Source organism: Balaenoptera physalus (assembly GCF_965194825.1).
Source record: "Balaenoptera physalus genome assembly, chromosome: 6".
Lineage (NCBI taxonomy): Eukaryota > Metazoa > Chordata > Mammalia > Artiodactyla > Balaenopteridae > Balaenoptera > Balaenoptera physalus.
The window spans coordinates 136,906,934-136,934,296 of NC_138885.1; the positions used below are offsets into that span (position 1 = coordinate 136,906,934).

The following is a 27,363-nucleotide window of genomic DNA, read 5'->3' on the forward strand; positions in this document are numbered from 1 at the left end:
GCAGGTGCCCCGCACGGTGAGCGTACCCGCACGTCGAGGGCACGCCTGGCCCTTCACCCCGGGTCTCCTCCCTACCAGCCGGGCCCGACAGGCCCGTCTCCTCGGTACCTGGGGGCCCCCGTGGCCATGGGCGCCGGCCCTCAAGTGCCAGGGGGCTGGCTGAGCAGCTCGGTCTGCTCCCCTCGCCTCCGCCTCCTGCCTTGAAACTACCCTGGAGGCCACGGCCTGAGGGGACCCTCCTGGGGGCGAAGGAGGCGGCGCCTGGGAGGCGGGGCGGGGCGGGGCGGTGGTCCTGCAGCGGGAGGAGGAGGAGGGCGCGTCCGCCGGGTGGATGCTGCCCCCCAGTGGTGCAGCCTCGTGGCATCTGGGAGCAGGTGCCGAGGGCTCCAGCCCACAGCCTCAGGGTCCCGTCCTCTCCAGAGGGCCTCCAGGACAGGATTCTGGACCCAGGCCCCGTGCTTTCCCCTCCAAACACCATGTATCGCCATAAACTGGCAGAGAGATGGGGTCACGCGGGACAACTGACCTCAACTCCTAAATACTCTAGCTTCTGGGGAAGGCGGGCTGGATGGGGGCAGAGTGGGGTTCGGAGCACGTCCGCCCCCCAGACGTGCTGCTCCGGGCCTGGCCCAGGTGGCACTGGGCTGTGAAGGACGGACGTGGACGTTCTGCTCACCCGTGGGGCTCCAGCTTTCCAGGGCCACCCTGCAGGGCAGCACCCGGCTTCACGGGTTTCCCGGTGTGTGGGGAGGCAGCAGGCCCCCACTTGGTGGGCACGTGGGGGGGCTGGCTGCCACTGTCCTAGAGGGCTCCTGGGAGGGGGTGCCCCCTGCCCCGCTCCATGGATGACGATGTTGTGGCGCCCACAGCCTGGAGCTCCCCCACCCCCTCCCCGTGCACCCGCACAAACGCTGCTCTGCTTCCTCTCAGCCCAGGGCTCAAGACCCTCCTGGTGGCCGCACGCCAGGAAACGCCTCTCCCCCATCAGAAGGGTGGAGGAGCCTCAAGGTCCTTCAGCAGAGCTTTCCTGCCCTCATGGGCCTGGGGCCACTGCAGCGGTGGGTGGGCAGCGTGAGTCCCAGGCCCCAACGGGCCGGAGCAGAGGGGGCTCAGCCCGCCTCGTCGGCAGGCAGCGTGGTCCCCTTGCCAGGTGGCTGGGACAGACGCGAGGACCCGCCGCTCAGGGGCTTAGAGGCGGGGGCGGTGCCGCGCTTGGGAACCAACGCCAAGCAGACCAGACCGGCCCGCGCGCCTTCCCTGCCTCGCGGGCCTGAGGCTCCCCACACCCTGGGAGAGGCTTTCGGAAAAATTCAAGTAAGAGAACTTCCAAGGGAAAGCCAACAGGCTGACGGATCCCCCCGGACCCCGCCCTTGCGGCAGAGGCTGTGTGACCGGGTGCTGACGGGGAGCCCGGCTAGGGGCTGGCTTCCCAGGGAACAGGAGCGTGCGAGAGGGCGTGCAGGACAGCATAGCTCGGCATTCCTCCGGAAGCCAGGCCCGTGCGCCTGCCTGCAGGGCCCGTGTCCTCCCCCAGGCCTCCCCCGCTCAAGCCCTGGCTCACGCGGGCCCGCATGCGCCACCCTCCTCGCCGCCCGCGGGGCCGGCCTCACCTCACATTTGCCTCGAAGGCCGGTCTCCTGCAGCCGGGACCAGATGCTCTGGATGCGCCCGGCGTGCTCCGGGTGGCTGTTGGTGTTCCCGCAGGTGCACTGGTGCTTCAGCATCAGCGTGTCGTACACGAGGCCTGGGGCAGAGGCGGGGGCGGCCGCCGTCACACGAGCCCGCGGGTTCCTGGGCAGCTGCCCCGCCGGCCGCCCGCTCACGGCACTCGCCCCACGGTCAGCGTCCCCACCACCCAGGGGTGGAGGGAGCTGAGCGGCCTGCAGGGCAAGGGGCAGGCGAGGCAGGAAGAAACGAGAAGGCAGGCGGCCCGCCCCCGGGTCTCTCGGCTGTGAGCCGTGTGGCACTCACATCCAGGGGACTGCGCTGACCCAGAAACAAGTGAGATTTCGGTCCCAAACTCGAGTCCACCTGTCAGGGAACTTCTCTATCGAGCAGTTCAACCTTGTGGACTGAGATCCGTCCAAGGTTCTTGGGGCCCAGAAGGCTCAGTTCTGCCCTCAGAACCTTGCAGAGCAGCTGGACAGGCGTGTGGAGCTCACATACGCGCACGTGCACACACACAAACACACACACACACGGACGCAAGGGCGTTTAAAATCACCCTAGAAACGGACGTAAATGGAGTCCAGGAACTCGCACTCACTCCCCAGCTCTGCACTCTCCACTTGGGACAGCGCTGGAAGCCGTTCAAGCCTGAGGGTGCCCAGCACAGAGCTGGCCCAGCGGTGGGGTCACCCTCAGGAGGGAAGTGCGGCAGCCTCACCAGCCTGGGCTCCGCCGCAGGGAAGCAGTGGCCCTTCCGGCTGATCAAAGTGACTGATGTCACTTGGCAGCTGCGTGGAAGGTGGTGGAACTTGCATGTCTGGAGAAAGGGGAGGGGGGGCGGGTGGGTGTGGCTGCCTTCAGCTTCCACCAGGACACCCCCTGTGCCGTGCCCCTCCTGGGGGGGGGCATCAGCCCCTGGTGACATCTGCCAGGAGGGGGCCCTGTTGTCCCCGACACAGCACAGTCACACACCTGGTCTCCCAGGGTTGGGACAGTGGGAAGGTGGCTGGGTGAGTGGACGCCCTGGCAGCCACCGGCACCTGTCACTAACACCTGCTCGTTCAGGTGGAGAAGGGAGGGAGCGCTGGGCGAAGAGCAGGGGCCGCAGAGTCACAGAGACCCACGGCCGCTCCTTCTCCATGTCTGAGGCTGCAAAGTGGAGGCATCAGCACCAGGCTCCGGGGGACCGAGCTTCAAGGTGAGCCTGTTCCTACAGGTCCAGCTGGACACGGCAGTGCCCGAGCCTCCCCGCTCAGTCTCCTAGAAGTTGGGCTAATGGGAGTCAGTCCCCTTGCATTGGAGGGATTCTGGGTCCACCAGCAAAACTGAGCGGTGGGGTGGGGGAGAGTGGGGTTGGACTTCTGGTAAAAAAGCAGCAGGACAGGGACAGGTTTACAGTCAGTGCACTAACGAGGGTGTGCCGCGTAACACATGCACACACACATCTACGTGGACGGCACGGACGTACGCGTGTGCACAGCCCAGAGGCCCATCAGCACCACGACACAGCCACCCCCTCCGCAGCATCATCGTGGCGATAAAATCGCCTCCTGACGTTTACTGGCCATGAGGCCAGGAACTTCAAGGTGATGCCACTGTCATCCCCTTTCACGGACGGGAAACGGCAGCAGAGCTGGTCTGCAGAGTGAGCGGGGAGCGGCCAGCATGCTGGGCAGACGCGCGTGGGCTCGGAAGACGCCAAGAATGGCCGACAGCAGTGCAGGTCCCCCAGAGTCCTGGCTTCGTAAAATGCACAACGTCTGTGTCTACCTGTCTGTCTGGCTACGTGCAGAAACAGCCCAGGAGACGTGACCTGAACGCTGACAGTGGCTCCTCCGGGGCGGGGGCAGGGTTGGGGCACCCGTTAGCTTCTCAGGTTTCCATCACGTGTGCTTTTTTTTTTTTTTTTTAAGTATTTATTTATTTATTTGGCAGCGCCGGTTCTTAGTTGCGGCACATGGGATCTTAGTTCCCTGACCGGGGATAGAACCCAGGGCCCCTGCCTTGGGAGCGTGGTGTCTTAGCCACTGGACTGCCAGGGAAGTCCCATGTGTGCTTTCTTACAGTGAATATGCACTGTTTTATACATTTTTTAAAAAGCGATAATGAAGACAAACTAAGGAGGTCCATCAACAGAGCAGGGTCCACCGGCCGGGCCACTCCGGGTGACGTCATGCCGGCCTGCAGGCTCCCTGGCGGGACCGCTGACCGCCCAGGGGGCACATCTGATGTGGGAGCATTTCCACTGTGGTCCTGGGGTCTGTCATGGGAGCTGCGCCCTTCTAACAATGGACCTACCTCAGCCAATGGCCAAGGACTCACACTTTTAAAAAGAGTCACCTGCTGATTCTCTTTGTGATACTTTGCAGTTTTCTGGTTTTCTTTCTGAAAAGCAAGCATTCAACTTCTGGATACTGACTATGAAACTCTTCTCTGAATGTGATCAGCCCCCTTCTGAGACCTGACAGAGAGGACACGGCCATGTCTACCCATCCCAGTGTGCAGAAAAACGGGGCGTTTTAGGACAACTGTTTGCAGGAGGATGAAACTGTTGTGTATTTAGATAACTTCACCTTAACACGCCACTAAGAAGAAATACCCAGTGAGTCAGATGAGAACAGTGTGATGTGCTACCCGGCCGCCCTCCGTCCCAGGCGGGGTGGGGCAGGGTGGAGGTTGCCCCGGGAGCAGCCTTGGCCCGACAGCGAGGCCAGTGCCTCAGACCCCGGTGGACGCCACACTTGGCTGCAGTTCTCAGCCCTGACCTGCGGGGAGCGCCTTTCAGGCGGGGACAGAGGGTCCTGCCCGCAGACTTCTCCCCAGCGGGGCGGGGTGGGGCGGGTGGGGTGAGGCAGCACAGGTGGAAAACCTGCTGTCGGCTGCACACGGAGGACACCTCGGTGCGGAGAGCAAGCGTCCAGGGCTGGCCGAGCCCTGCTCTTGCTCGGCGCGCAAACTCTCTACGGGGGCACCCGGGCCTCACAGGTGAGGTCCTGGCCGAGCGCTCAGTTCGAGGTCGGGAAGGATGAGAAAGGGCAAGGTCGCTACCCTGCTGACCGTGGACAGGAGGCTGCCCGGCCCGCGCAGGCCCGCGGACGGGCTGTTCTCTGGAGACTGTGATTCTCCGGGGAAGAGAAGGTAGGCTTCTGGGCTCAGGACAGAGCCCCAGGGTCACAGGATGGGGTGAGGGGAGCCCCAGGGAGCCGGTGCCCCCAGCCCGGGCTAAGGTCGGGCCAGGTGTGAGGGGGCGTGAGCCCTGCAGGTGGCCGGGGGGGTGCTGAGCCGCACCCTCTGGCCCGCGCAGGTCCCGCAGTGGCGCCTCCCGCCCCCTCACGTCTGCCTGGGCCGCAGCCCCGTCCCCCGGCCCCACGTTACCTGTGGTGAACCGCGGCTTGGTCGGGGGCTCCTGCACAGACATGGGGAAGGTGGCGGACGCGGGGGAGGACTGCGCCCGGGACAGAGGCCGGTGGCCGCCGAAGGACACGGGGATGCCGGCCGCCTCCATCGACGCCTGGTAGCTCCTCAGCTGGTGGACCCGTTGCTGCTCCAGGAGGAGGGCTTGCTGGGGGAGAGGAGACAAGAGCCATTTTTGTTGCTTCCAGGCAGCTCCTGCCCCTGGCTGGAGGGCTACGTGTGTCCCCTTCTCCCAAGTCGCTCATCCACCCGGCCCTTGGCCCCCGGGCGGCACCGGGTGGACAGCCTGCGCTGGCCCCGACCAGACCAGACATCCCCGTGGGAAGACAGACCGTCAGCGGAGACGCCCGACGAGCCCGGTCAGGGCTGACAGGGAGGCCCGGCCCAGCCTGGGGGCCGCGGGCGGTCCCGGAGGAGGTGGCACCCAGGCAGGCAGGGGCGGCCGGGCCGAAGGTGCTCGGGGCGGGGCTCGGAGGTGTGAAGACAGGGACGGGCCCAGGAGCCGCGCCGGCGGGGCTCAGCAGCGCTCCCGGCCGGGCCTGGTTTCGACCAGGAGCACTTGGTCTGCACACCAGAAACTTGGGTGAAAAGCACATCACGGCCGGAAATGCGACTTCTTCTCCATCCCCGACCTCTTCCCTCTCCTGGTCTCACACGTCCTCATGCCAGGACGGAAAGGACGGCTGAGGCAGAGACGGCCAGGGCCCAGCGGTCTGGGCGTCAGGGCCAGCGGGGTGTGCGTGCACCTCTCCGAGGCCTGGACCCGGAGGGCAATCCCCCGGACCCCACTTTAGCCAAAAATAACCAGAGTAAAAGTGGGTGAGTTAAACACACAGTTTAAAAACTTCTTTTTCACAGAAGTTACGTTTCATGTGAAGAACGGGCTTCTGTGAGAGAATGCCAAAAGGTCCTAAACCAGGAAGTTTGCAACCAAAGGGCCCCCGCCGGATGAGGCTCTAGGGCTCGGAAGCAGGGAGGCCACAGCCCCTCGGCTGAAGCTGGACAGGCCCCCCATCACCCCTTCCCTGCTCTGGACTCAGCCAGCGGAGAAGCACACACAGGGAGACGCCACGGGGACCGTGGGCTGGGTGGGAGCGAGGCGCTGGGCCCACGGGGAGGCGGGGTGCTGCGTCTGGGGTGGAGTCAGGGGAGAGGTGGAGGTGCTGGAGGTGCGGGCGGCCGCCCAGCCCCTGCCAGAAGCGCGGGGAGCGGGGGGCTGCCTCCCTGGGCGGCCACGGAGGGAAGGGCAGGATACCCTATTCAGAGGTGCTGGAGAAAGCAGGGCTCCTGGGCGAGTGCGGGCTCCACGGCCGGCCCTGCCTCCCTTCCCGGGGGAAACACTGTCCTTTGGGAAGCGCGGGCCCCAGTGAGCAGCAGGCCCCCTGGACGAGGGCCCACGGCTGTGCTGCGGCCACGGGGCGGCCTCTGTCCGGGCTCCTGACCTCCTGCCTTTAGGAAGCAGAGTGGAGAGGAGAGAGCCCGGAGTCCCTCCCTAAGGTGAGTGAGGAGCAGGCAGCCCCCCAGGGGCCGCCCCTCCCAGGCGCCTCCTCCCCTTCTTCAGATGGGGCTCCCAGTCTCTCCAGGTACGAGCCGCCTGCAGAATGCGGTGCCCGTCTTAGGCTGACATCTGCACATTGCCGCGTGTGCACCAAGTTCCCCCGAGAGGAGTTCTGCTTGCGGTTCTCCAAAGCACACAGAAAGTAGGCGTTTCTGATAACTGTCTCAGGCTTGGAGTACAACGAGGATAATTTTCCTAAGTAAACGCTGGCCACTTTATCACTGACAAGACACTGGCCCTAAAAAATTGTCGAAACGCCTTCCAATTTCATACCAGCGTACGAACAGCAGGCTGAATTCCAGTTATAATAAGAGGCTGGCTTCCTTCAAGAACGTGCGGGGCCCATGCCCCCCAGCACGGGAACAAGGCCCCAGCTCAGGCCCCGTCACCTGCAGGAGTCGGCACGGCACAAAGGACGGTGGCTTCCTCCTGCTGTGACTTCCCTGTTGGTTCCAGTGCACTCTGCAGAGTGGTGTTTAGCGCTGAGGCTGTGGCCCGAGACAGGAGACGGGCTGCCCTCCGAATGAGAAATAACAACAAAAGCAACACAGCGCCGGCCACCTGCGGTGCCTGCCCTGGCGGTGCCTGCCCTGGCGGTGCCTGCCCTGGCGTGTGGAGCCGGCAGAGACGGCTGACCTGCTGCCTGTGCGGGGTCTCCAGAGAAACCTACGCGCTGATCCCGTGTGTCACCTCCCGCCCCATTCCAGATGCCCCCGGGGAGGGCAGGCGAGCCACAGAGGCGCCTGGCCTGGGCTGTCGGGCCAGAGGAGGAGCTTGGCTGGGCAGTCGGCACCAGGCCCAGCAAGGAGGGGGTGGGCGAGCCGGGGCCCTGCACCTCGGGTGTTGAGCTCCACCATCGATGAAGGGCACGGTTAGATATTAGAGCCCACTCCTCAGATGCCCCGGGCCCAGCTCATCAGGAACAGGACAGCTCCCTTATGGCACTCGGGCTTCTAACACGGGGTTTCCGACTTGCTTGCTGGCCGCGCTAGTGTTTTCTTGACCTGGCAGTTTTACTTTTCACTCAAAGTCAATGAATCAGTCCTCAGATTTATTCATCAGTCTTACGAGTTGGTTCATTGCACGTCAGTGTCAGGGAACCTCACCTGCTCTGGACACCTGGGCCAGGCTGCTTTTCTGGATCTGTAAGGCTGGTCACTAGTGCCTTCTTGGCCCCCAAGGTCCTGGCTCCTGATCGGATGCTACCTACCTTTTCGATCAGTTAATAAATCAGCCTCCCTCTCCCACGTTTAGGCTGACCCCACCAACACTTGGGTCTGTGTTCATCTACAGCCTATGAACCTGAAGGAAAACCATCCCTAAGGAGTTCAGGGCCTGTGCTTAGCCGGGAAGCAGGCGCACAAGCACCCACAGTGGGCAAAGGGCCAGTGTCTCCGGGCGTGACCGCTGTAACACAGACGCCCCTCCCGCATCGCCAGGGAAAGATGGGGACCTGGGCAGGCGGGCGTGGAGAAAGAGGCCCTTAGACTCCCCCTGGAGGGCGCCGCCCCCGGGCCCCGGCGGCCCTCCCGCACCCCCCCTCCCCTGCTCTGCGGCGTCACCTGTCGGAACAGCAGCTCCTGCTCAGTGGGCTGCCGCTGGCCCGGCCCCACCTCCTCCTCGTCGCTCTCGATGGGCTCCTGCTTCACCTGCACCCCGGCCGGCGCGTGCGCCTGCGTCTGCCCCGGGAGCCGGTCCGGGAAGGGCTCCTCCAGGAGGGCCTGATGCTCAAGCAGCTCCTCCTCCGTCTCCTCGGGGTGGCTCTCGGGCTGCCGGGCCGGCTCGCTCGCTTTGGGGATCATCTGCAACGCAGAGGTAAGGGGTGGAGCTCGGTGTGACGTGGGGTGAGTGAGATCGCGGCACAGGAACAGGCTGGTCACGAGGCCCACACCTCGGAAACACAGGGGCCAACCTCGGAGGGCGCTGTTACCCTGGGCGGAGGCATCTCCCTCTCTCTCTCACACGCACACGCACACACACGCACACACACACACGCACACACACGGGTGCCGGGCGCTGTCCGAGGTGCTGAGAAAGGACACAGCCCGGCGTTTGGTACCTGCTCTTAAGCACCTGTGTGCCAGGCACAGCAAAGCCCAATGCAAGTCACAGGTGTGGACCCACGTCCACACCTGGGCGTGAAGAGGGAGGCCTCCTTCCTTCGCGGTCACAGCTGCCAGGAGAAGCCCCGCCCGTGCCCCCTCCCCTGCCACCTCAGGAACATGCGTGTCCCAGACGCCGTGATGACCCTGCCTGCCAGCCCTCGACGGGGTACACGTGGCCCCCTGGTCTTCCCTGACCCCTGCGCCCACTCACTCCTTGCTGTCCGGCCTGCCCTGGGCCTGCTGCCCGGCACACCACGCTCTTCAGCAAGGCGGTCCTTTCCCTGCTGAAGGTTCCACATGCTGGTGACTCCCAGGCGCGGGTGCCCAGCCCAGGCCTCGCTCCTCATTTCCAGACCGACCACCCGACGGCCTGGTACACATCTCAGCTGAACATGGACACCCAGGGCACCGGCTCTCGCTGGCCCTCCCCCTTCCGTGCCTGCCCAGCACTGCCCATCTCATGTCTCTGGGGAGCACGCTTCTCCCCGTCCTCACGCTCTGCTCCCGTCCTGCCCCGGGCAAGCTGCGTCTCCTGCCAGATCACAGCCACGGCCTTCTGAGGCCCCTCTCCCATCCACCTCCGTGTGGCAGTGACAGTGGGCTCTCAACGTGCCACCACCCCACCTAAGCCCCTGAAACTCTTCCTCTCGTCCTTACTTTGCTCCTCTGCCGTCCGGCCCTGCTCAGCCTCCCCCCTTGACTTGCCACCGTCCCCTCCAACCACGCCATGGCCATCCAGACGTCACGGCAGTTTCCTCCCGACGGGCTTCCCTCCCTCCCGGACCCCCCTGGGCTGACGCCTCGACACCCCTTAGGCCTCCGGTCTTCTCCGGGAGGCGTCCTTTGGCCATCCGGGCGGAGGCCGGGTAATGCTCACCTGCGTTCACACCCCCAGGCTCTTCCAGCCGCAGGAGCCACTGCAGCTCTGCAGCTGCTGTTTACACAGCCGCCTGACCTGCAGCCTGCAGTTCAGGTGAGGGCAGGGGCCACTGCTGACTTACCCACGGGGCACGCGGTAATTATTCATTAAACGTTCGCCTGAACGACTGGGTAAGTGAATGAGCCGTCCAGGGAGTGGGAGGGTCAAGGTGGAAAGTGAGCAAGGCCAGCATCAACGCACACGGGGGGCCGCGAGAGAGCAAGGGCCTGGCCCGACGGGGATGAGGCGGGGACCTGGCCTGGCGCGCGGGGCACCAGCAGGTGCACATCCCAGGAGTAGGCGCTGTGGTCGGCCGGCCCGCCAGGGCCTGGGAGGACAAGGGCCTGCCCTAGCCGCTGCGACGTGGGGAAAGGCCAGGGCCGTGCAGCAGCAAGGCGGCAGCATTTCCAGGCCCGGGACACCGCAGAGGGAGGGCCGTCCAGGATGGCGCCCTGGGTCTCGGGTGACGAGGCTGCCGCCCCGGGCATGGGGGCCAGAAGACAGACAGGTGCTGGGGGCACAGAGGTCTCGGCCGTCCCGGGTCTGAGGGGACGTGGTGAGCTGGGAAGAAGCTGAGAAAGAGGAGCAGACGCGGGGACCCCTCCTCTGACGTGGGGACTCGGGCACAAGGAATGTCTCAGAGCACATTAATAAGTGAACTGCTTGGCTTTCTGTAAACTGTGAAAGAACATGCCCCAAATTTCAAAGCCCCAAGTCTGAAGGTCGCTCTCCATGCATGGTCTGTCCATTCACTGTGGGAAAGGAGTCAATGGGGCAGATGTGACTGGTGTCGGGGCTTTAAGGAGACGCGAAGCTCTCGAAAGCCCCCGTTTAGGTCCCTGCCGTGCGAAAGATCTGCCCTGCAGGGGAGAACGAATCTTGCCACCACTCCTGACTCTGTTTCTAGAAGGAAAGCGAAGTCTTCAAGGAAGCCTCACGTTTTCTCGCCTTGGGCGTTTGTATTTTAAAAAGTCCTTACAGAGCCGCCTGTGTCCTCACCCGCACCTGGATGCAGTGAAGCCTGGCCCACGAGGGATGGAGTCGGGACACTGTGCCAGTGCTGGTATTCCATTAGCTTGTAACAGCCAGAGGTCAGCTGTACCCAGTGGGTACCAGGGCCCAGCCCCAGAGGAAGAGTGAGCTATAGATGCCCTCCTCAGCACCTGCCTTACTTTGCTGAGAAAATAGAGTTTCGATTGGGCTAGGGATTTATTTTATGTGATCATCCCTTAAGTTGTTTGTAATGAACACTGCAAAGGAAAGCAACCCATGAAAGCCAAGCCATGGGGACCCCAGGCCCTTTCTTTACATCCGCCCATGGCAGCTTCTCATCAGAAAGCTCCAGTGCAGCCGGAACAAGGCGGCCAGAGCTCCGGGAGCAGGTCAGCGCCGCTTCAGCAGAAGGCGAGGGGGTGTGAGTGGAGAGAAAGCCGGGGCGGGAGGGTGCTGGCTGGCAGACAAGCTCAAAGCTCTATTTCGAGTAAACAATCCGCCAACCTTACATCCAGGTGCTTCGACAGATTTCTCAAAGTGGTTCATCAAAAAAAAAAAAAAAGTGTTTTGAAAGTCTGTTTTTGATGATTTTGAGATTTGTCAATCCCATCTGCTTCCCACACACCTGGAGCCCGCGAGGCCCCATGATGAGCTTCGTGCCTGGACAGAGTCCACTCGGGGCCAGACTGTGACTGCCCCCCTACCTGCCCCTCGACTGGGGGTGGGGGGTTGAGGCAGGGAGGACCTGTCTCTGCCGGAAGAGGGCGCTGGGCCTCTCCCGGGCCCCCGCAGGTCCGCAGGCGCCTCTAAACCTCAGCAAATGGCATTATAAGCCTCCGCTTTAGGATCCATGGGGTCAAAGTTCTCTCGCTTCTGCTGTCCCCCAGGGCCTGGCGCAGAGTCTGACAGGTAACAGGGTGGGGTTTATGGGAGGTTTACTGAGCGTGGGGCCTGAGAAGGTGGCTGGGGAACAGACCCGGTGAGAGGACGCCACGGCAGAGGGATGGGGAGGGAAACAGGAAGGGGGGACGGCAGCCAGGATGGATATGGGAGCGGCCAAGGCCCCTCGCGATGCGCTGGAGGGCGAGGGTGTGAAAGAATTGGCAACAATGGACAGAGGGGTGGAGGTCAGGGAGAGGGACACAGGGACAGGGACGGGGGCGTGGACAGCAGGGGGAGGGCACGGGGATGGGGGCTCCCCACACCATGGACTTCACCCTCCAGACGAAGGTCCAGGAGGCAGGTGCTTTCTCAGAGCGCGGGTGGCAACCACCTCTCCGCTCCGTGGAAAGATCCCAAAGGGTCAGGGGACTGCCTGCAGGGAAATGACCCTTGGGTGCTCAGCCAGGAGGGGGCCGAAGGCCAGCAGGGAGGTGGGTCCTGGCGCAGTGAGGGGAGGGCTGGGCAGATGGAAAATGGAAGCGGGGAGCACAGATGCTCCAAGCCAGGCTTGTGGAGGGAGCCCGGGCGGCTGAGGGGCGGGGGGCGGGTACTTCGGGGGAGGTGGGGAGGCCACGTGGGCAGAGGGAGCAGGAGAGAGGCTCCCGCAAGGGAGGCTGAGGGGGAGGGCGGGGCCCCTGCACGGGACCTGGAGAAGGAGGGAGGCCGCAGCGCCGTGGCCCGAGGGTGGCCTGCAGGGGGGTCACCCGCAAGCTGCGCCTGGTCCTGAGGCCGCCAGGCCTGCTCCGGGCCCTACGGCAGGCGGCCTCTGAGTGGGTAAGTACATCCGGGGACGCAGAGGAGGTGGAGGCCCCGGGAGCGGCGACAGAAGGGCAGAGGGTCCTCGTCGTCCGGGAGGAAAGCGGGTTGTGACAAAGCTGAGAGCATGATCACCAAGGAGAAAAGGAGAGCAGCCACGGGAAGGCGCGCTCAGTGGACAGAAGCTCAGTCCTCGCTTTCTTCCAGCACTTTCCTTTCAACTCCAAAACTACAGGACGGTTTTGAGAACAGTGTAAGACACTCCACGTGCCCTTCGCCTGGACATCAACAGTCGGCGGGCCATGGAAACAGAGGCAGAGGCCGCCTGTCCTTCTGCTGACCCACCGCGGGCCGTCGGGCTGCCGGACCCAGCCGGCAGACGTGTCAGCACGACGGTCTCCCCGGAACCCCGGGGAGACCGTCCACCGTGGCGCTTTGAGGGTGGGGCTTAGCAACCGTATCTGCCGTATCTGCTGCGTCCTACAGATGAATTCAGTACCCATACCCGCTGTGTGTTACGTGTGAACTTAGTAACTGTGTGTGGTCCTGTTGACCTGTATTTAAGTTTCCTCCGTTGTTCCAGTAACGCCACTCATGGCCTTTTTGGTCTGATTTGGGTCCAGCTACAGGTGAAAATTTGTCTTCAGGTGTCCCGTACGAGGCTGACATTTCGGGAGAGTGCACGTACTCTGTAAAGTGCCCCGGAGGTGGAGGAGGGCTGTCCCCTCAGGAGAGACGTGGGCGGTGCCCCCGCGGGGCCCTCGGGCCGGGCGTGTGTCCGTCGGCGTGGAGCCGGGCCATCGGGGTTGGGGTGGTGTGAACGTGTTGCCTGTGGACGTCAGCGCGAGGTCTGTGGGCTGTGTTCTACTTCTTTCCATGAATGACGGGCGTAAGGGTTCAAGGTTCAAGGGCCGGATGCGCAAGCCTCAGAGGTTTCCATGTGCGTCCTCTGCCCCGCGTGGCGGGGCTCCTGCCCCCAGCCCGGGCACACCCGCCCTCGCCTCCCAGGTCGGCCTGGGGGAGGAGTGTCCCCTCCCTTCCCCCTGCAGCTTCACGGTCAGGGATCCCAGGGGCACGACCCCCATCCCTGCAGCCCATCCTGGCAGGGCCTGGCAGGATGCAGCACCTCTCGGGGTCGGGGGGGAACTCCACACTGAGGGGGAAGGGGTCTGGGGGGAAAGTGAGGAGCTGGCGAGGGCCCAGCTGGGAGGGCTGTCCCCACGTGGCGGCCTCCCTGTGACGCCGAGGGGCCTGCCACACACCCGCCAGGGGTCTTCTCTCAGCAGTGACACCGGTGTATGTGCAGCCAGTCTCCTTGGGCCACGGCCACAGGCAGAGGTCTGTTTCTCTCCCTGTCCGTCTGTGAAACGCAGCTCTGCACCCACAGGCCGGGCCAGTCACAGCAGATCTGGCTCCGTGAGAGAAAGCGAGGCTCACCGCGGGCAAGTGCGACAGTGGAAACGTCAGCAGTGATGCAGCAGCAGACGGGACAAATGGATCGGCTCTTTGTCTCCCAAAGGCCTTCAGGATCTTGGGAGCGCCCTCTCGTCGATTAAACGAGAACGGACGTAACCCGTGTTCATAACAAGAAGCTTCTAAGAGCCAGACTAGAGTTCAGGGTCCAAACCTAACCGGTGAGCAGGCCAGTATTTAAAGGTCACTGGACACACTCACAATTAGACACCAAAGCAAACGAGGCCCAGTTTTCATATTCACAATGGAGGCTGAACAAGCAGGGAAGCACGTAAGGAACGGCTGCAATCCCGGTGTACGCTGGCCAGGGCTGCAGGGAGCTGGCTCGGGGGCCGTCGGGGTACGAGCCCCCCAAGATGAAGGGCAGAAATGTCAGTGCTGGCGGTACTAGATACGACTGTCAGTTCCCTGCACATCCCAGGAGAACAGCGTACAAACACTTCAGTCAACTGTCGTTTGCTATGACAAGTCAAACACAGAACAAAATCCAGGGGATCAGCCAGCTGCTAAATCACTCTGTGAAGAATGTACCACACGTGAACAGGTGTTTCCTGTCTTCCTAAAACCTCCTACCCGTCACTCCGTTAATGACGTAGTACAATTAAGAAGCCGGTCGGTATTAGAAAGGTGACGTGAAGTGCCTTTGACGCTTTGACACCTGGTGGTGCCCCACCCGCCCACCCTGATCAGGTGCCTTTCCTGCCCGAGTGGGGGGGCTGGCTTCAGTGGCCCCTCCCACTCCGGACACCGCCCTGTGCTGTCTGGTAGGAAAGCCCGCACAGCCAAGGGGGCTCTGGGGCGGGGCTGATGAGACTGTGTCCCAGCGCCTGGTGGGCAGCAGGGGCCTGGGCTTGGCCTGCCCTGAGCATCTGGCCTCATCCCTGGAGAGGGCGGGGTCCCTCCTCACCTCTCCACTTTGCACCAGCTGGGCACGTCCCACCTGCCGGGCACCTCACCTGCTGGGCACCTAGACACATGACCCTTCCCTCGTCCCTAGGCCCCTCCCCTCCCTGACCCTTCCATCCCCCAGGGAAGCAGACAGAGGCCTAAGCGCATCTGACAAGTGGAGCACAGGTGACCCACCCGAAAAGGGGAAATGACGGGTGAGCTTTCACGGGAAGTAGGCACGTCCATAATCAGGTCTCGCTGCCCCCAATCTGCCAGCGTTCTCACGTTTCCTTCAGAAAATCCCCGAAGTTGCCTCCTATCACCTCATCCTCTTATTTTTTTTAACAGCTTTATTGAGATGTAATTCACATAGCATAAAATTCACGCCCTTTAAATTGTATAACACAGTGGCTTTTAGTATATTTACAGAGTTATGCAACCGTCACTATAACCTGCTTTTGGAACGTTTCCACGCTCTCATAAAGAAACGTCGCACCCCCAGCCCCTGGTGACCACCAACCTACTTTCTGTCTATGGATCTGCCTGTTCTGGACGTTTCACGTGAATCGAATCACGCACCATGTTTAGTCTTTTGTGCCTGGCCTTTTTCACGCAGCACCACGATTTCGGGGTTTACCCACGTGTGGCCTGTGTCAGTGTTTCTTTCCTCTTTGTGGCCGAGCAACGTCCCATCGTACGGACGTGCCACGCGCTGTTTACCACGCACCGTGCGATGGGCACGTGGCTGCCCCCTGCCCGCCCCCTGCCCACCGAGCCGGAGCAGCGCTGCTGTGAGGCCCTCGCCCTGAGTTCTCCCGGACAGATGCCCCCGAGCTGCCAGGCAACGTGGTCGCTCCGTGTTTAACCTTCGGAGGAACCGCTGGACCACGTTCCGAAGTGGCTCGTCTCCTTCTCTGACAGAAAGAGGCTTCACTTCGAATGTGAGCATTTGAAACAAGCCACTCAGAATTGCTGCTCCTCTGTTTCCATGACCAGCAGGGCCACGCTAACCTTGCCGCAGCCTCCTGTTGAAAGGGGACCGGGAGTGACCGTCCCGACCTTGGAGGGATGCAGACCTCTGGGCGGGAGCCCTTCCGACGAGGCTGCTGCAACAGGCGGGCAGGGCACGAGTGCCAGGGGGCTCGGAGCCCGTGCTTTGGGGGCCCCGTGCCTCCGCTGGGGACTCTCTGCTGCGGGTCTGCTTAAGAGGATTAAGTGACCCCAGAGAACCGTGCGGGGCAAGTAGAATAAACCGCCCGGGAAAGAGATGCTTCGCACGCACAGCCGCTCCGACCGCACGCACAGCCGCTCCGGCCGCACGCACGGCCCGCCCCGGCCGCACCCCAGCCCCCGGCCCCGCCGCCCGCCCCCCGCGGCCCGGGTCTCACCTTGCTGAGGTGCAGCTGCGGCTGCTGGAACTGCTGCTTGTGCTTCTCCAGGAACTGCTGGTGCTGCTGCTGGACCACCAGGTGCTGCAGCGCCTGCGCGCTCTGGGGCAGCGGCGCCGACTGCGTGCGGCCCAGCGGGCGGTGCTGCCGCAGCTTGTGCACCGACGGGGACACGCGCTCCGCCCCCACCAGGGGCTGCGCGTGCAGGGGCAGCGCTCCCAGGCCTGCAAGATAGCGGTCTGAAGAGAACACAGGGGGAGAGGCGGCGGAGGGGAGGGGAGAGGGCCGTTGAGTGACTGACGGAGGCCAGCCGGCCCGGCACCGCCTCCCTGCAGCCCACCGGGCCTGCTCTAAGCTTGGGCTTCAGGGCAGAGGCCTTCCATCATCCGGTCCCCGGACACCCAGGTCCAGGCCGTAAACGAGAGTAGCCCCGGCACGAACGCGCTCAGAGGGGCCCAGGTCCGGCTGAGGAAGGGGCCAGGGTTCTGGTGCCTCCAGAGCGTCCTGGAAGAGGAGGCCGCGCCCCGACAGCCCCCAGAACCGGGGTGTGAGGATCAGTGGTCCCTAGGGATCAAACCATCTTGAAGTTCTCTTAAAGCACAGATTTTATACACAAAGAGGGCATGAACACTTAAAAAAATCCTGATGAACATTGCCAAAATCTCTTTCTATGAACTTCTGGAAAGGTTTTGCTACCAGCTGCATAGGAAAAGGGCAGCTTGGCCGCACCCGTGCCTGGACTAAGTTTTTAAATTAAGAATCTATGTTGACGGGACAGGGTCTTGTTTGAATCCGTGTTTGAATCTTGTTTTAAAATGCAACCTCCTCATGCAAAACCCAGGAAGGTAAACGTTTTTCCTTCTGTATTCCTTTGTATTACAACTATCAATATTTTTTTTTAATGAGTTTTGATTGATTTTTATTTATTTATTTTTGGCTGCGTTGGGTCTTTGTTGCTGCGCACGGGCTTTCTCTAGTTGCGGCGAGCGGCGGCTACTCTTCGTTGCAATGCGCGGGCTTCTCATTGCGGTGGCTTCTCTTGTTGCAGAGCACGGGCTCTAGGGCACGCGGGCTTCAGCAGTTGTGGCACACGCACTGAGTAGTTGTGGCTCACGGGCTCTACAGTGCAGGCTCAGTAGTTGTGGCGCACGTGCTCAATAGTTGTGGTGCACGGGCTTAGTTGCTCCGCGGCATGTGGGATCTTCCCGGACCAGGGCTCGAACCCGTGTCCCCTGCATTGGCAGGCGGATTCTTAATCACTATGCCACCAGGGAAATCCCAGTATTTTTTCTTTTACAAATTGTTGGTTTAGATAGTTTACCATTTTTCCCTAGTTCCATGGGCAAAAGGGTATAACAAACCCATCCCAGGCCACCTGAGTGTCTGTTCCCTGGCACCTGAACAACATCTAAACATCACTCAGGCAGACTATGACCCCAGATCAGGGTGTCTGACCAGGAGAAACAGCAGGTGAACTGACACGCCAGCTCTCGGCTGCCCGGAGAGGCTGGGTCCTGTGACGGGGCACCTGCCCGAGGTGGCCCTGCTGACAGGTGGGTGGCTCCTGCCCTCCCCCAGGGTCTCCAAAGCCAGCGGGGCTGTGTCGCCATGTTTAGTTGAGCCTGAGACCCCCGGTGGGTACAGACTCTCAGTCTTTTCCTGGTCCCTTTGTGGGGGCTATTTCTGAATTAAAAATACTTCTTTGTGCCAACAAGAAAAAAACCCTCAACCCTAGCAAGACTGTCCCTTGTTACCTTTTCAAAAAGTTAATCAACCACAGTTTCCTAAGCCACTATCTCTTTTTATCCAAACCAGTAGTTTTCTGGAAAGGTAAGTTATCTTAAACGTTATTGTCTGCTTGGCTACTAAATTAAAGTGAATAACTCAAAATGTATTAGAGATAGAATAGAATCATTCTCTCCCCAGCTTTCTAGAAAAGTTTTAAAAAACAATGGCATCATCGTAAAGAAGGTCTTTCAGAATTCATCAATTGTGGCTGTAGGTATGATGGGGGATTAAACCATTTCACGGAGGAGATAAGGACGTCAGCCCAAAACCCTGCATTTATGGGATTAAAAGGCTACTTAGTTACTGAAAAGGTCCCTTCTTGGAAAACATCCCTTGTTGTTTTTAAAGCTCCTGTGGACCCCCAAGGATGAGGGTGTAACAGGTGATGGGACAGCAGAGCCCTGCGCTGGGGTCATCTGGGCCAACCCCGCATCGTATCCCGCAGAGAAGCTTCTCTCGTTTCTAGAGGAGGGAATACTAATTCCATGGAGATCTGACGTCCGGCTGGACACAGACTCAGGAACAAGGAGCTCAGGTGGGCCGGCGAGGCTGGGACTCCGGTTCCTGCCACCACTGCGGGTTCTCCAGGGCTCCCCTCCCTCTGATCTGGGCCTCCAGTAGCTCGACGACGGCGCAGACGCCTGCCTTCACCGGGCGACGCCTCCCAGAGGACACAGGCTGCGGTTCCCGCGGGGGCGCGGGCGTGCGCTGACGGTGGAGAGGCCTTACACACCCCGACGCCGGCGATGCTTGGGTTTGACACGGAGCTGCCCGGGGCGCAGGCCTTTCGGGCTGGACCCCAGTTTTGTTCTGCCCCCAGACCTCACCTCTCACCCCCATCCCACTCACCCCAAACTTGACTCTAGTGCCTCTGGAGGGTGAAACTGTGGGGCTACCACGCTCGGGGACAACTGTAGTGTCAGCGTCACTGAAAACTGGACGTCCTGACCTTCCAGTAGCGAACCCATCAGCGGGCAGGTAGTTTCCGCTTCAGAGCCTAAAGATGACCCCTTAGATCATTAACAGGAGTTTCTGATCATAACTCAAAAGCAGCTGGTTTTCAGTATATGTTGTAAAACTTTCAAGCATGAGGGCACAGTTAATTAGGATCAAATTCTGTGCTGGGTGACCAGCGGCCTGCAGAGGCCGGCTGGGTTGGGCGGGGGAAGGGCCCAGCCTGCCCCTCTCACAGGGACCTGCTTCTGAGTATTTGTGAAATGATGCAGTTCTAGTTCTGACACTGTCTGTCTGTCCATAGTGACCACCAGCAAGCAGGCAGGTCCGTGGGTCGACCACTGGGGAACCTCCGGGAACCGGCCAGAGGCAAACCTGCAATGAATGACCCTTCCTGACTCTGCTCAGACACCCCTCCTGGCACATGGCTCCATCGCAGAAATGTCTACTGTGTACCTTCCAGCATCAAACACCGCGGGGGTGCCCACGGGGGGTGGCAAGGTTGTAGGGAAAGCCCAGCGTCTGTTCTCCGGGGGGACGGAAGCATGCCCAGAAACTGCCTGCACAGAGTGCCCGGGAGGAGGGCCGGGGGGCACCTGAGCGGGGCCTGCTGCAGAGAAAGGGCTCTGAGAAAAGGGCGGTGGGTCCAGAAGGCGCCGTGCGGGCCTTGCCAGTGCTGAGCGAGCGGCATCCCGCGTGCTGCGTGGGAGGAGAGAGGGAGGCCCACGCAGGCTGCTTCCACGCTGAGAGCTGGGGCTAAGCGCCACGCCGGGGCTGAGAGCTTCCTGGGCTGACGGAGTGTTCCACGTTCCTGCTGCCCCACAGCCAGGGGCCACACGAGCACCCGATGAGTCACACGTGGCACTTCCCGTCAAATCTTTCCCTCTGCTTTTAGCTTTCAATGTGGATGGCCACACTGGCACAGCTCTGGACCCTGGCAGGGCTTCCCGGGCCTTCCTACGAGTGTAGGGTGACTCCAGAGATCCCAGGATCAGGGATGGGGCGGGGAAGGGCCCACGAGACCCCCAGGAAGGACAGACAGGCCAGCAGGGAAGTGAGGGAGAGGGAGAGGTTGAAGGTTAAAAACGATAAAAGACCAAGAGTCACCACCGCAACCAGCGCACCTCACAGCTGAGGAGGGAGCGAGGTCAGGGCCGCCCCGCTGATACTCAGGGCTCAGTAGACCCCTGCAAAACCCAGGGAGGAAGCTGAACACCCCGCTGGATGGGGCCTGGACCCGGGGTGATGACCCTACGGCAGGGCCCCCTCATTTCATGGCGAGCCCCACGCACTCCGTCACTCGGAAAGTAACACTTTTACACTGTTGTTGCTAGGCAAATTTCATAGCAAATCTCCTATTTTTTTCTAAATATAACCACCCCTTAGATGGGGCACATTAACAAAAATGTTACTGCTAATAGAAACCCGCTCGCTGCCCACCAGAGCCAACCCTGGGCTTCCATCACGTGTCCAACGACCCAAAGGGCAGACCCGTCAGAGGGGCCCGTCAGCCTGCTCTCGGGAAATTAACCAGCAGGTGTGTCTGACACTCCTGCTTCCACGCACCGGGCTCTGCGAATGGACTCGGTGTATCCGGCCACAGCCTGGCATGCGAGGGGAAGTCCAGAAGTTCTGGGGGGGACAAGCCACCCCGCCGGCCCTCCCGGGGAGTCCACGACAGCCTGACGTGGCCCGCAGCGTGCTCACCTGTGACGAGGGGCGTCTGCGCGGGCGGCTGCTCCAGGAGGACCACGTGCTGCAGAAGGGAGCTGGGAGCCGCCCCTGAGTCGCGCTCCAGGGGTGCGGTGCCCAGGTAGGGGGTGAGGTGGGTGCCGGGGAAGAGGGAGATGCGTTGCTGGAGGGCCGGGAGGGCCAGTCTCTCGGCCTCCTGCTGGCTGGCCGCCCCCTGGAGAGGCACAACCGGGCTCCCGGAGTCAGGGGCCTGGGACGGCCGCCCCGCGCCACTGCCACCCAGACCCGTGGGTGCCCACTTACCGCAGAGGGGCCGGTGGCGGGAAGTCCCAGCGTGATGTTGGGCAGGGATGGTGACGTGTACAGGGGCAGCGGGCCCACCGAGCCTTCTCGCGTCACGAGTCTGTGCGCCAGGCTGGTCTGGGGACAGAGCACACAGGGCCATCACACAGGCTCTGCACCGCCAAGCCTGGGTGACACTCACCAAGGGAAACGACCACAGAAAACACTTCGGGGCAGACCACGCCCAGTTCTGAGATCCCCGGTACAGAAATCTATTAACGAGGACAGCACGGGGGCGAACACGGCATTCAAAGCAGGCCACAAGCACTACAGCCTGATTCACAATCCTTCACTCTCTTGTTTTGTTCTTATTCAATTCACTCATCGTTGTAAACTATCAGAATAAAATCTAGGACAATATATTTAAAAATATATTCTTAAGTCGGGAATGTCTTTCCAAACATAACATGAGAGATAGAAACCAGAGAAGAAAGTATTGATTAAAAAAGAAATCCCCAAGGTTGGCAACGTATAGTAGAGACAAAGACCAATATATAAAGAGCATGCAGATCAAACAACAATTAGTGAGAAATGACAAAGAAGAACCAGTATGGAGAAAAAAAATACTCAACATCATCAGTAATCTAAAAACATATCTAAAAATCTAAAAACATTTAAAAACCTATCCAGTTGGCAAAGATTTTCAAAAATGACTACAGCACCTTGACCCAGAGAAACAGAAACACACTGCTGGCTGGATCATAAATTGGCATGCTCCTTCTGCAGGACAATTTGGCAATCCATGTCAAAAGCCTTAAAACCGGATCTAACCTTAAATCCTAAAATCCCACTCCACCCTCAGGATGCAGTCTTAGGAGATAGAGCTGGACGCACACAGACCTGGCCACAGGAGCGCTCTCTGCAGCAGCGTCCACGCTGTGCTACAGCGTGTCAGAGGATAAATCCATAAGGGCGCGTCTACACATGGGGACGTTCAGGTTGGAAAAATCTTGTTGATGACTTGGGAACTTATTTATCACGTGTGGTTAAGTACCAGTCCCCGAGGACTTGAATTGCTGTCGTATTTCACATCTTTTTGCTTCTAGAATGAAGGTTCTTTGCTAAAAGGACACTGTCCTATTCACACTGTATCCTCCCTCACTAGCCGCCCAGTGACGTGTGCGGGACCAAGGGCACAGGAAGAAGAGGACGAGAAGGTGGTTGCCGTGACGCCAGCTGATGGTATCATGGAAAATAACACTAGCGCTGGACATATAACCAATTCTCTCCTAGTTCTTCTCACAACGGACTACATAATTAAGGATGAGAAACATTTTGGGTGCTTTAAAATTTCATTTGCAAGGTTAGAAAAAAATATGAGCTGAAAGTTGTCACAAGTTATTGTAAACAATGGCGGGCTGCCTGTAGCCCCGGCTGGAAAGTCCATCAGAGGACTGGGTGATTACCACCCCAGGGCGTGTGTGCAGGTATTCGGTGCTTTGCAGAATTTCCTAGGTGGCTTCATGGTGTCATACTTGGAAACACACACGCACGTGATAAACTCCGTCCTCATGCTCTAAGGGCAGAGCAGGAAGGACCGGCGTTCTTCACCTGGGAGGGAAGTTAGTGCATCTTCCCCGGAGACATGGCTGCGGCCACCTTTAGTTCGTTCACATATTCAACTGTACAGTAATGATTAAAAGGCTACTTTAAAAAGTAGTCCTTTTTCTAGATAAAAAAAAAAATCAGCAAGCTATGATTTAGAGAAAGTGATTGAGATTGCCAAGGAAAGCATGATTTTGTTCCTGGATTTGTCCAGGAACAAAATAAGCAAACATTTAATGTTTGAAAGTTGTCATTTCCTCTTTATAACCAAGGCTTTTTTTTTTTTTTTACCTGATTTATTTTTAGAACTAAAGCGGCCTTCTGGGAATTGTCTGGTATGTTGATTTGTCCGCATTTCCGGTGCCGGCCATCTCCATCTGCCCTAGACGTGCTCCTCAGCTGCCCAGCTGCCCAGAAAGGCCAGGACTGGGGCAGCGCGCCCTCTGCACGCCCCCGAATCACACTTGGCTTTCGGCATCGGCCGAATGTCCTCCGCTGGGGAGAGGCTGTCCACGGGTCCGGGGAGCCCTGCTTCCTCCATGTAAGCGGGGCGGGGGAGGTGTGGAGGTTGATGAGCGCCCCTCAGTCAAGCAGGGAAAGGGGGTGCCGGGCCGGTGGGCCTCGCTCCCGCATGAGCACCCCGCCTCACCTCTGGACTGGAGGAGGAGCTCTCAGAGGACTGTCCCATTCTAACTGTACTTGAAATCCACAAAGGACATCCAACTGTGATCAGATTTTCAAAGACTACCCCCTCAATCACAATGAATATCTAACGTAAAACATGAAAACTGCACTCTTTACGTTTCTTGTGAATCCTCTGACATCTACTAATCTGCAGTAGCTTAATTTACATTAATGTGTGATGTGTAAAAATTAACACATAATTTAAACTGGCATCCACCCACATAAGGCATCTCTACAACATGAACCATTAGGTGCATAACTGCCCGTTTTAAATAAAATCAGGATCTAGGACAGCTACTGACAAGCCACATCCAGCACTCACATCTCATTCCAGGTAGCAATTTCTAGGCCAAGCTCTAAGGCTAATTACAGGTAGACCTCAGCTATGAACTCAGTCTCACAGAGACGGATTGTTAAAACTTTTAATAATGTAAACAAGTATTTAAACCGGTAGGTTGAACTGCACAGGTAATAAAAGGAGTAGACATATAAAGGAAAAGAATAAAAGAAAACGGGGATTCGGCAAGCCAGAGGCAGTAGTACAAAATCATTTCTAGCAGTCATCTTAGTTTCTAAAAATCTGCTTATACCTTAAGTGTCTAGAAATTGGAAATGAAAATGGAGTGGACAGGTGTGCCTGTGTCCTCCAACTAAGACTTGTCAACCCTCTGGAAGGGCAGGACTCATTTCTAAATATTTAAGGAAGAAAGTAAATACCAGTATTTGATAAATTATAGCCTCCTGTAAGTTGGAAGGAACGTAAAAAACCTCATGAGAACCTTGCAGTCAGGAGGACCGTCTGAGCAGGAAGTACACGGCACCGCTGGCTCAGTCCAGGGAAACGAGGTGTGCAGTCGGCTCCCCAGCGGTCGCCCCCGCCCTCAGGCCCCTGATACCGGTCGGCACCCGCCCATCCCAGTGGGCACGGGAGAGACGGCTGGAAGCAGGCCCTTGCGGGGGAGGGTGCCTGGCACAGGGCTGGCACGAGGCAGGAGCTCCAGAGACACTTGTGGGATGAGCCGGGGGAGAGGAAGTGAATAAGGAGGGAGATGAATGCATGGAGCCAAGGTTCTGGAACCTCCGGCCCGGAACGTGGCCCTGACCGAGGTCTGGTCAAGGGCACGACCTGCAGCCAGCCCTGGGGCCCCTCCACCTGGCCCCCCAGAGAGAGCTCTCCCGGAACTCTCTCTGCACCCACATCCCTCTCAACCTGTAGCACACCTGGGGTCTGACCGGCAGAGGTGAGGGTTGCTGACCCCTGTGGTCAGAGGCTCCTGGTTCCTGAGATGCTTCTGAAACGCTGCCCCTGACAGTCAAGATTGAAGGGCAGCTGGAAACTGCTCTTTGGAGCCAAAAGACCAGACGTGGGCAGGAGCGCTGGGCACTGACCTCGGTCGGGATGCTGGGGACAGCGGGCGCAATCCCATTCTCCGCGCCGGCGTTCCCAGAGCTGTTGTTGGGCGAGCTGGGTGCGGAGCCCGGGGCGCTGCTGCAGGCCGAGTCTGGGGGTGGGAGAGACACCTGTGAGCCTGACTCGGGTCAGGCAAGGACACAGCTTCCGAGGCCCTGAGCTGCGCTGGCCGCCTGTCCCCAAAGCTGCACTTCTGCTTCGAGCTGGCTGACGGCAGAAGTCCCAGCAAGAAAGATCAGGACCACGGTCCCCAAACAAGGGCCATGGAGCTAATTCCCTGCTCTCAGTTCTGCTAGCGACCCCTTGTGAGCTTCGCAAGCCTGTGGCTCACCGGGGCCCCACTGGCACCTTCTAAGCTGTGCACATTCTCAACTTTATTCCCCTTTCGAAAAGTCTCATCAAGATGATCGTAAACCCCAGAAAAAGAGACCCTGAACACTTACTGATATTCTAACAACAAAAGGCAAGAAAACACAGAGGCCAAATGACTGTGAGCAGGGGAAGGTCAGATCCACTGTGCTTGCTTACAGAGCCCCCTCAGTCAACGTGTGCTTTGAGGCAATCCTTGCATTTTCCAAACATTGAGGGAACAGCACAGCTGGTGGCTTCTGTCATTGATCAGGGTTATCTGAAAACTCACCCCAAGATACTCTCCAAGTAGCTGTGGCGGGGGGAGCGGCCCCAGCCCACGCATCGGGGCTGGGACTGAGGCGGCCGTTGTGTCCCAGCCGGGTCGGCCCCTCAGTTCCAAAGGAGCCGCCGTTGCTGCGTGTGCAAACACGCGACGTAATAGGAGGGTCTTGTCTGGCTGAACGGCGTTTATCAATGGCAGCCTCTGGTTAAAACCTTCCAGAGGGAGCCAGCCTGAGCCATTTGCCTTTCCCTCCTGAGTACTCACCGACCACGGGCACTGACGACTTAAGACTCTGCCCTGATCTGGGCTCCCAGGCTCGAGGAGGGGAGGCCTGGGCCACCTCCCTAAGCTGGCGCCCCGAGGGTACTCAGCAGGCCACCCTTCAGCGCACGAGACCACGGAGCTGCCCGCGGGGCCTGGCGGACTCTGAAACCTGGTTCCAGCTGAACTCGGGGTGACGGTGAGGAGGCTGAGGGTGCTGGTGTGGACGGCAGTGCCCATCCCCCAGCGCCCAACCCCACAGGCCCGGCTCACTCGGGGAAGGAGACCTGACCCCAAGGGCACATGCACGACCCCCTCAACCCAGGGGACCGTGAGCGCTCTCATCCTCTCCACCGAGCAGCGGTCCCCCTGGGGACACCCTGGCAGCAAGTCACTCTCTCCACGCGAGGGCCCGTCCCGCCCTCCGGGGCACTGATGGTGAACTCAGGCCCCGGCTCCCCTCCCTCCTCCCACCAGATCCACAGAGCCTGGTCTCCACCCAGTGAAGTCATATTCACATGCGCCCCCCTGACCGGGGGCGGTTGGGAAGGCCACCTGGGCTGGCAGGTGTCACACTTCACGCGTGAAGACAGGGCTTGCTTCCCCGACCCCCATGGCAGCCATCCCCCTGCCTCGGGCGCCCACGAGGTGAGCCCCTCCCACCTTCCTTTAAGCGGGCCTGTCTCAGCAGCATCGGCAGATAAACTCTCCCAGGTGTGCGTGGGAAAGCACGACAACTTTCGGGGGCAATAAAAAAATATATATCTCTCCCAACTTTTCACCCGTTTTCAACTCAATAATGTTGATTATTTTTTCATTCCACTTCAAGGAATCTGGTCTAAGAAAATAAATATAAATGCGTAATCGTCACGATATTATTTGTATCAGCACGATGGAATACCATTAAAGGTGCCAGAAAGTGTTGTGACTAATATCAAGTGAGGAAAGGGTACAAGTGTACACAGGGCGTGTGACAAATGCACAGAAAAAGGACTGGAAGGAAATATGCTCAGATGTTAACGGCAATTTTCTCCGGATAGTGTTGGAGGGGCAGCTGATTCCCTCGTTTGCTTTCCCCGATGGGCACGGCTTTGACGAGGGACTGGGAACAGGCAGAGTGACGCTGCCACGTCCCGGGACCTGTCTCACCATCATTTCAGCGCCACCTCTGGCCCACGTCTCACCGCCGTCCCTCCCCATCCCCCTGTACCGGCCGGTGGGGCTGCTTCCGCGACGCTGTGGACCTCTCCTGCTCAGGGACCTTCACCACCTCCCCAGTACCCCGGGGGAGGTGCCCCCGCTCTCTCTGGGACCCTCCCTGCCTGGAACTCCTTATTTTCCAGTCTTGTGGAAAGCCAGCTCTGCTCAGAGCACCCTGCCTCTCCAGCCGCTGCGGGGTGTGCTGGCCGGGAAATCCATCCCTCATCTCCGTGCTGCCTGCATTCACCCATCAAGCTTCCCCGGGCCCGGCGTGGCCTCCACTGCTGCCCTGCCCTGCTGCCTTCGCCGTGCCCTCTTTGGGTAACACAGCCCAGGGCCAAGCTGGGGCCGCGTGCGGTGCGTTAGCTGCCCCACACGTGATGTCTGGGCTCTGGAGTTAGATTGGAAGCTCCCTGGAGGTGAGAACGCAGCTCACCATTTTGGTGCCCAGCCCGGTCCTGACACAGTCACAGGCTGACAGCACGAACGCCAGAGCCGGCGCTCAGAAAGAAGCCGCCGGGGACTCCGTCCCCCCAGAGGCGGGACTGGAAATAAACGCAGGGGCCCGCCGTCCGCGGCCTGGCATCCCCCAGAGAGACGAGGCCCGCATGTGGTGAGACACACGCTCCAACTCATTCGAGGCCCGAGTCTGAACGGAATCCCCCAGGCAGAGGATCTTGAGGTGACACTTTTCCCTGATCTCTCTACCAGAATGACCACACGATGACAAAGATGGGCCCCCGGGCGT

The 27,363-nt window shown here is 60.0% G+C and overlaps 1 protein-coding gene and 1 long non-coding RNA gene across 12 annotated transcripts in view; both read right to left on the bottom strand.

Annotated features, from left to right (window-relative positions):
- The window catches only part of HDAC4 (histone deacetylase 4), a 291,774-nt gene that overhangs the window by 45,366 nt on the left and 219,045 nt on the right, over positions 1-27,363 (bottom strand). For 9 of the 11 annotated variants that reach the window (XM_082466245.1, XM_082466241.1, XM_082466240.1 and 6 more), the window contains 7 exons: positions 24,499-24,611; positions 20,842-20,958; positions 20,554-20,752; positions 16,105-16,343; positions 8,203-8,442; positions 5,044-5,230; positions 1,611-1,744 (listed from right to left, as the gene is read on the bottom strand). In XM_082466245.1, coding sequence (XP_082322371.1) covers positions 1,611-1,744; positions 5,044-5,230; positions 8,203-8,442; positions 16,105-16,343; positions 20,554-20,752; positions 20,842-20,958; positions 24,499-24,611 — 1,229 coding nt within the window. The remainder of the gene's footprint in view (positions 1-1,610; positions 1,745-5,043; positions 5,231-8,202; positions 8,443-16,104; positions 16,344-20,553; positions 20,753-20,841; positions 20,959-24,498; positions 24,612-27,363) is intronic. The other 2 variants (XM_082466244.1, XM_082466242.1) reach the window with 1 other exon arrangement.
- LOC309662998 lies at positions 22,700-24,492 on the bottom strand. The gene is made up of 2 exons (XR_014265065.1): positions 24,331-24,492; positions 22,700-24,115 (listed from the first exon to the last, which is right to left on the bottom strand). It is a non-coding gene; the product is annotated as an uncharacterized lncRNA (long non-coding RNA).